Here is a 9,506-nt window from a genome sequence, read left to right as displayed (position 1 = left end):
GTTCAGTTTTATGCGTGTGTGCCGCCCTTCATCTAAATCCCCTCCAGTGCACAGTAAGCACGTCAAGGGTCGACATGTTTCGCCCTTGTTCTTCGCGCTCTTCCTCTTTGTGTGTTAAAAGGAAGCCACACATGCACAAAGTGAGGAATGTCAGCTGAGTGAATTCATATTAACATCTGATCTCCTGAGTAAAGTCTGTGTGTTCTCGCACACGGCCACATCTGACGGGTATCTCAGATTGCCTGTCCAATCCCAGCGCTCCCTGCTCTCTCGTTACTGTTGTGCTCTCTGTGATATAATGAAATGCCATGTAGCGATGGATCAATACACACTCCTCCTACAGGAGATCTTTAACAGAGAAGCCAGCCCAGCCTCAGGGGAAAGCTTAGAGACGGAAGTGTGTGTTTTTTCTCCCATTAAACACATCATAAACGCAAGGCTTGCTTTAAGCAAGTTTTAATTACTTAAGTAGCTGTATAACACTGCATATAAGTAGACAACATTAGTTTAATGTATGCATATAAGAAAGAGAGGAGAGAAGAGAGAGAAAGAGCGAGGACAAGGGATCCTTTAATTGCCACACAGCTGGTCCAAGTCGTTTCACTGCAGATGGCAAAAAATTGCTCTGACATTTACAACACATAACAAACTTCAGTGCAGCAGTGGATGAACACAGTGGACAGAGAGAGAGAGAGAGAGAGAGAGAGAGAACAACACACAAAGGGGGAGAGAGAGAGGGAGAGAGAAAGAGAGAGAGAGGGAGAGAGAGAGAGAGAGAGAGAGATGAGAGTTGGGCTTGGCTGGTTAATTTTGATAATCAATTAATCGTTTTAGTCATTTATCGAGTACAATTACCAAACATTTGCTGGTTACAGCTTCACAGATGCTAAGATTTGTTTCTTTTTCTCCGTTTTATATCATTATAAAACTAATACTTTGGGGTTTTTTTGGCAGCTGGTCAGACTAATTAAGCAATTTTAAGAATCACCTTGGGCTCTGGAAACTGGTGATGGGCATTTGTCATTATTTTTGACATTTCATAGATCAAATGACTCATCTAAAAAATAATCAATGGATTGATCGATAATAAAAATAATCGTTAGTTGCAGCCCTGACAGACACACAATATATAGACACAGTTAGGTACAGATAGGCACACATACAAAAAAACAAACAGAGAAAGGGAAGGGTGGCAACTAACAGAATGAGGGAGAAAGTAATTGAGATGACAAGAGAGTTTGAAAGTTAAGAAACTTTCAAAGTCAAGAAACTTTAAAGAGAGTGAAAAGAGAAAGTGGAAGTTTTGAGGGCTAACTTGGGTGGATTCCTCTTTATGCTCGCTGTGTGAGTCTGATGTCCATGGGTTGCTCTGTGTGTGTGTGTGTGTGTGTGTGTGTGCTTGTATCCATCCTATGGCAGGATGTAAAGACTGACAACTCAGTGAGCCTGGCTCCTATCTGCTGCCCCCTAGCAGCAAGTGGATGAACTACAGCTCACAGACAGGCAGAATTAGCAACAACTACAGAAGTTTGACATCTAAGATATCAAACTACTGTAGTTTCATTAGCTATTTATAGCTAGCCTAAAGCTAACTAGCTACCGTTTACTAGCTAAGCTTATAAACTGTTGTTGACATTGTAAAACAATTCATTATTTAACCTTAGCCTTGTTTTGCTAATAGCTAAATAGTTGTTACATAGCCTCAACTGAGTCTGTGCAGTAATGCGACAGTGGCCAGTCTCAGTAGATAAATACATAGGCTGCTTCGGTTTACAACATTATAGCTAGTCTTGTAATAGTTCTCTACAGATAAAGGATCTGTATCTGGCCAGGTGGGAAGAAGGTGAAGCATCATTATAACACCGTCTGGTGTTATATTGAGTGTTTGACATGTGACAGCATTGGCTGTTATATTACGCTGTCACACTTAAATTAAGTGTAACAGCGTTGGTTTTGAGGCCTGAGAGGTCCATTGATCGTATTTGCGGTGTGTGTGATTGTGAGGAGTTTGTTGAAGTTTGAGGAGTGTGTTGAATCTTCTTGGAGAGAGAGAGAGAGAGAGAGAGAGAGAGAGAGAGAGAGGGAGAGAGAGAGAGAGAGAGAGAGAGAGAGAGAGAGAGAGAAAGTTGAATTCAGTTACACACACCAAACTACAGAAGTTGGATATCTTAGATATTAGATAGTCGCATACAAAATGTAATAAAACTGTCCAATATCATGTCTCCAGAAACCTACTGTACCATTTCACCAAGGTTTCTCCAATCCAATGTTAGCAGCACAATACACAGAAGCAGAGAACAGTGCCAGTAAATCAAACTCACCTCCAGCTAGCCCCGCCCACCTGAACTCCACTGTTTTACAACTGACAGAGAGAAAAATGAGCGTCACAGTGGGGTTACTGTTCGATGTTACATTGATAAAAAAACAAAAAAAAACAAACCTCAAACACTATTCTTCATTTTGATGATTTGATAACAAAAAAATGATTGGCCACTAGGTACACAGACCCTGTCCAGGGTGTCTCTTTGCCTTCTGCTAATAAATGTTTGTTCCCAGTACTACAAGTGTTGCTGGAATCTATTCTTCTCCAGTGTTTTCCTGCCTTTAGCCCAGTGCATGCTGGGATAAGCTCCACCCCCCCATGACCCTGAATAGGAACACGCGTGTAAAAGAAAATGAATGAATGAATGTTACAAAATATTCTATCTTTTAGCACAGGAACACTGCAGATGCACTTCAGTTGGGTTTTCAATAGTCGCATAGCAACAGCAGCAGCTAGGACCGGTGCTTTTACATGCCTCTGTTTACCGCTGCTAGGTATAAAAAGGGGGTGCCCAGCGGAGACGGGGGTGACAGTCCCCCACACCCGGCCAGCGGTGGATGTAAGAGGGCGAAAGCTGTTGCCAGGCAGTGCAGGAATGACGTGTGCTCCTGCTTTTGAATGAGTGTGTGTGTGTGTGGTGAAGGACTGGGAGCTCCGAGTGGGGGGAGGTGTTTCATGAATGCTCACACCGGTTGGAGTGGCTTTTTTTTGTCAAGCAGATATCTCACCTGTTCCTTTGCCTTTCTAAGGGATAGCTGATCATTAGGGAAGCATGCAATGGGACAGGGGGAGGCCGGACAAACGGGCAGAGTACCTGTTCAAAACCCAATTAGCTCGCCCCCCTGGAGCGGAATGAAAATAGAATACAACAGAATTTTCTGCTTGACTTCAAAGGTTGGGGCTCTCTCTCTAATCTCTGCAATCTGAGGTGGAGACAATTAATTGTGTTGGCCTAATTTTTACGGAGTTTGGGCGCTGTTTAAAGCGAACTGAGAATAAACTGCACTGGATAGCAATTTCAAGTATAGTTTTTATACTGCGAGGGAGCAGAATACAAAATCAAAACAAAGAATAAAAGTTACCAGTTAGACCATTTCCCCTCGAGTGCAGTGATTCATGTTCAGAGGCATCATAAACTAGCAGGGGTGAATATGTGAATGTAACAATAATAAAGTACAGCAGCCTTCTTGACAAAGTTACAAAGTGCTGTAAAAGAAAAGAAACAAAACAAACACATCAACATACTGTACCAACACACTTATCAGCTATAAGGGAAGAAATGCACTCCTGACTCCCTTCATACCCACAGCTCATTTAGGCCAACTCGGCATAATTCAGAAACCATTTTGTATTCCCCACAAACAAATTGACAATACTGCTGCAGCATGATGGGAGCTGTAACAGAGAACAGATAGAAACACTGAAATCAATAGACAACCATCAAACCAGGCAGAGGGGAACATATTTTCCATTAGTTTCACATATCAAGCTACTACATGATTTAACCGCATAAATTCATTAACCCATTTTATGTGTTTTCGGAATATCTATTTCATAAAAGACGTGTATTGGTTAATAAGATGTAGAAATTAGGGATGCACCGATGCCACTTTTTCAATGCCGATACCGATTACGAGTATGAAAGTTTAAGTATCGGCCGATACTGAGTACCGATCCGATCCATTACTTTTACTGAACAGCGCAGGCTTACTTCCTTAGTTTGGGGTCAATGGACAAAATTATTGAGATAAAATCCTTGTTTTTCCCACTGTTTGAGAAATACAGGCTTCTATGTGCCACAAATGCATAAAATCAAGACAGTTTGCTTTTATTTCTTACATGTTACTCATGGCTTTCGGTATCAGATTTTAGTCTAGGGTAAAATCTCTGATACCGATATTCCATTTTAGCCTGGTACCCTAGTAGAAATGCACATTTGCCAACGCAGGAGGAGAAAATAGGTCTGTCATCAGCAGAGACATGAATGTGCGGTAAACAGAGCCAAACTAGGCTGACAAATTCCAAAGGAGCAGAAGTTAAAAAAGTAATGCAAGAAATTAGAGCACAAAGCACTTCATTATAAATTATATTATAAATTAACAATTGAAATATCACTGAGATCAAAGTTCAAGCTTTGCGGTCCTGTAAAGTCCCACCGATAAAGTGAATTATCCCGCTCATCTAGGGACATCTACAGAGGCAAAATGCTGGCCACATAAATCGGAGGAGGGTGTTATCGTTTAAACAGCATCGCCAGCATCTGACAGCGTAACTGGAGATGTCATTAAGAGGCCATCCCAGCCAGTCATTCAGACCACTGTATTTTTATCTGTCAGTACATTTCTGTTCGAGTGCCAGCATGTCAGACCCAGTCTAGAGTCTCTAGACGTTGTTGAAAGGAAGAGAGATGGGCAGAGGAAAGAAAAACAGATCAGTGAGATTTAAAATCAAAGTGAAGAAATGGCGAAATGAAAGTAGCTCCTGTCAGCTCGCATCGGTAATTTTGGATGCGTTGCCGTAATCTAGTGCAGCGTAATTAGGAATGTTTCTCAGATCTTTTTAATATAACCATTATTTAGATTTATTCAGCCATTATTCAACTAACCATTAGTTTCGAGAAGAGAATGACTCTTCCGCCACAAAGCTGAATGGACGGGCTTGAACAGGTGAATGGGAGTTGTGAAGTGGCCAATCACTAAAAACAACTAATTCACTGACAAACTCACAAACTAAATCAGTCGCAAACTAAATTCAGTCACAATCCAAGACACTCAGAAACTCACAAGCACTCACAAACTAGTTGAATCACTCACTGATAAAGTCAATCATTCATAAAGTCAAACAAATTCAATCGCACCCTCACTTGCACAGAGACAGTTAAAGGGCACAGCGGTGCTTTAATAACGTACGGTTCAAATATTCAAAAAGGTGCTCTTTGGAATCTGGGGAAAAGGAATCATGAGATTTGCTGAGATTTGTTGTGGCTTTCTACCTTTTAAATAAAATAATAAAAACTAGAGACCGCGGGGGCGCGACTCGAAGAAAGTTAAGTGTATGAATATCAGATTGTTTGTGATTCAACCCATTCCCTTGATGTACAAGTTGGTGGAGTGCGAAGAAGACATGCCAGGGAAGGGATGTTGATGATTAGTTTTGAAATATTTAGGTACCGCTGGGGTTGTCGAACCAATTCAACACAAGCTCTCCCCATTAAATTGTCATTTAAGCCTGCTTGTTCCCTTTCATCCTGGGAATACGAGGACAGTGTATTTCTGAGGCATTTTCGCTGTTATATAATGTTATTACTTGGTAGACTCCTGTTGAGGAACGGGCGGATGATACATCTGTGGAAGGAGATATCACGTGCTATGGTTTCCTCTAAAATGAATGAACTGCTGAAAATCCGGTGGTGGTGGCCGGTGCTGTTGGCTCATTTGCTCTCAGCAAACACATTAACGAGGAGCAAATGAGATGAGCTTGGCCATTAGGAGGCTTAACTTCAGACACACATCAGGGCTCAGAGCGGACGAGTAAAGGGGAGAGAGAGAGAGAGAGGAGAAAGAGAGGAAGAGCGAGAATGCCAGAGCGAGGACGAAGAGAATAAGCACCTAGTAATAATCACTAATAAGTAGGGATGGGACAATATGCTTATCTCACGATACGATTCAATACGCGATATGAGGTTCACGATTCGATACAACCATGACACAATGTAACAAATAAAAGTTCAGTGACAACAAAGTCTGACTGTGCAGAATTAATTTATTTCAGAGCCACAAATCCTTCTAGCGATGCCATTGGCTTGCTAGAATGTAAACAACAATTTAAAAATGTGCCAATAATATAATTTGGATGGAGAGCTTCTGAAAAGCAGAATAAAAAGTAGCTAATATCGCGATTCATTTTTCTGCCCGGCGATATGTATTGTCACATTTTCGTATTGCGATATATTGAATTTCGTGACATCATCCCATCCCTAATGAAATGAGATAAAGTGCGTGCTGATGAACCCTACCTTGACTTCGATGAAGTCCGGCTGGCCCATGGCAATGAGCTCCGAGTAAGCCTGCAGCTCCTCCACGTTCCAGGCCTTCACTAGCGTCAGTCTGTACACCGTCCTCTGCCTCTGGATGGACGGATGGATAGAGGTGGAGAGTTGGAGGAAATGTGAGGGGGAGAGGAGCAAGGAATGGAAAGGGAAATTAAGGAGAAAGAGAGATGAAACATCAAGGGAGAAGGAGTAAGAGGAGTAGGGAGATGGAGGAGTGAGGGAGCGGAGTGGAGTGTGGAGAAAGGGGGAAATGAGGGAGAAGAACAGATAAGACATATAAAGTTGTTAATATGCATTTCAGGCCAAACCCCAGTACAGCTGTTGAGATATTCTCGAACCTCAAGGCCCGAAAGCAAACAGATCATGTTTGGCATTTCATTAGATGTTATGACGGTGGCGTTCACCGTGTTCATGTGCATTGCCTCTGTACATTTCACCATGCCAGAAACAAAGGGGTAAAATTGTAGCTGTGACACATTTCTTGCCGTCATGACAAGATGTCAAGATGCCACTTAGCTGTGACAGAGAGAGAGAGATGCCACAGCTGCTCGCTCAGCATCAGAACAAGAGCTGAAAAACTCATCTGACATACAAGACCTCATCGCTTTTATTTTTTCTGACCTTTCCTCTTAATATCATTCTTTTTTCAAGAATCCCCTTCAGGGCCAATCAAACGTAGTCAGGTTTGATTTTTTTATTCATATTGCTCAATTCCCCTCAGAAACCACAAGCGTTTGGAGTTTTACTGCTAACAGAAATAAATAGCTAACTCGTCATAATAGTGGCAAATAATAAAAGAGCACTTTTGATCCCAATGTTAAAAACATTTTTGAGCACAACTGATATCACTGTTGCAGATATGCCAGATATGCTCCTCCTCTGAAAAGACCATGTAAAACAAAGATGCACATTATATATATTCATCAAATTGATCATGTGTGAACATACAGTATACAATACAGATTGCATATAGCATTTAACAGCTTGGTACTACTCAACAGATTTTGAGTTGCAATGGCACCTTTGTAGAACATTTAAGTATTGGCTGAGGTTATTCGACCCTTATTTCAACCATGTTTACAAAAGAAGCAACTGCAAAGGTTTATAATATTCTTGATGTAAGCACATACTTTGGCTATAGTTTAAACCTGACCTGTGCTGGGACCCTCATTGTTATTCTGATAATTCAATCACAATTCAAACTCTCAAATTCCCATGCTCAGCCCCCCAATCTTTTTCCACCATTGCCCTTGGCAGCTTGTTGTCACCGACACGTGTCTCCCAGAGGCGACACAGCAGCTCCCAGACGTCCTGTCAAACACCTACAATAACTCTGGGACATAACACAGTTGTTTGGGGAAGGTTCACATGTTTGATAATGCTTTAACAACTGCTGAGTTGCAGCAAAAGTGCATATGTATGTGCTCAGTTAACTTTCCCTGGTTAAAAAAAAATAAAATCTAAGCTTCACAGTTCAGTGCTGTAGAATCAGGCCATTGTCTGTGTAGCAGGGGCAGAGGATTATTGACTATGTGACTGAGAGGAAGAAAGAAGAGGAAAGGCAAGTAGTGGAGATGAAAGGAGAGCAGAGGTGAGGACAGAGGACATGAGGAATGGATATAGGAGGAAACAAGTAAATGACAATAGGAGAGGAGAGTGCACTCTTTCTCTTTCTCTCTCTCCCTCTGACTGGAAGGTTATCTATAGACCAGGTCCTTTCAGCCCAGTAGGGAAGAGGATAATTGGCCAGTGGAAGCAGGGAGGTGAGGTATTTCAAGCCGCCTCTATTCCAAATCCGACAGCGAGGCACAACTCTATCAATCCCCCAGCGCACCGACATGGAGGCCAGGTGGAGGAGAGGAGGAGAGCTGTCAAAAGGGGAGCGGAGAGGGTCAGGATGGAGGCAGAGCCCACCATGAAAGGGAGCCTTAGGAGTATGAGCTGAGACGGGGAGGGGGGCGATGGAACAACACACAAAGGGGGAGAGAGAGAGAGAGAGAGAGAGAGAGGTATAGAGAGAGGGGTTTGGCTGGCTCAAAGTTATTGCTTGTGTAACGGTTTATTTTTGGGAACTGGGAAGACGAACAGAGACATACCATTGGCACAGTTGGGCACACGGGCAGAAACACAAGCACATGCACAACCCCCTGGGGCAAAGATGATCACATTAACCCATAATGCAAAATGACCATCTATGTGCAAATGTCTCTGCTTTGGCGGTGTGAGTTAAACCTTTTTTGTCATAAAAATAACAAATAAATAGAATATATTATACATTATCAGTCTCTGACCCTGTGTGTACACGCCTAAATCCCCCTGGTTGCCTGAAATTGGCTTTTCAGTGATGTAGGGGATATTTTGGGGTGTATGCTGTATTTGTTGTGTGGGTGTGTCGTGTGGGCGTGTCCAGCGGTGAGCCGGGTTGTAGCTATCAAGGTGAGGCTAGAGTCCACAGCGCAGGGAAGTCATAGCAACAACAACAGTGGTGAAAAGCAGTAAGAAAGGAAAGTACAGTGAAGCTAAACGTGCGGCAGATAAGACCCGTTCAAAAACACAGGTAAACATCAGCATTGCATCAGCATTCAGAATTTGAAAATTTGTGGGGGTTTTTTCTTTCTCCTCTGATGTTTTGTTACTTTTTAGGTTGTAAGGCCTACTGATATATGTTGTGATGATATATGGTATGTGTTTGTGTTTATTATTTTGGTTTGTTTTAGTGTGACATAGTGTGTTAAGTTTGATTTGTGTTTATTGTTTGTTTGTCTTCCGGTGATTTATGTCATGTTTTTTGTTAAATAAAAAAAAAAGAAGAAGAAAAAAACATCAGCATTGCCTTTTTTTAAATTGCAGATTATCTGCATTTGCCGTTTGCTTCTTCAGCGCCTGTTGTGGCTTTACGGATGTTGTGGATTTACAGATCACCTCCAGCCTCAGGATACTGTACTGTAGTCGTTTCAGGGTAGACAGCTCATCAAGATGAGTGACAAGACGTTGGGGCGAGGACTTGACTAATTGAGGGGGAGGAGGGCGGGACTAACAGTACACTTTGCCGACTCAAGGTGATGCATATTTTAGCTTTAAGCTTCACAACACTGACCGCTCAGGAGATTTGAGTCCTTGGAAAAGCTAAAG

General features: G+C 42.1%; 1 protein-coding gene across 1 annotated transcript in view; it reads right to left on the bottom strand.

The window, feature by feature from the left end:
* The window catches only part of tyw1 (tRNA-yW synthesizing protein 1 homolog (S. cerevisiae)), a 71,129-nt gene that overhangs the window by 17,517 nt on the left and 44,106 nt on the right, over nt 1-9,506 (bottom strand). Inside the window, exon 14 of the mRNA XM_071905895.2 lies at nt 6,339-6,449. Coding sequence (XP_071761996.2) covers nt 6,339-6,449 — 111 coding nt within the window. The remainder of the gene's footprint in view (nt 1-6,338; nt 6,450-9,506) is intronic.

The sequence above is a fragment of the Centroberyx gerrardi genome, chromosome 6, assembly GCF_048128805.1.
Source record: "Centroberyx gerrardi isolate f3 chromosome 6, fCenGer3.hap1.cur.20231027, whole genome shotgun sequence".
NCBI classification, from domain to species: domain Eukaryota; kingdom Metazoa; phylum Chordata; class Actinopteri; order Beryciformes; family Berycidae; genus Centroberyx; species Centroberyx gerrardi.
The sequence above is the reverse complement of the archived record's forward strand: the minus strand, read 5'-3'. Positions and strand labels throughout refer to the sequence as shown.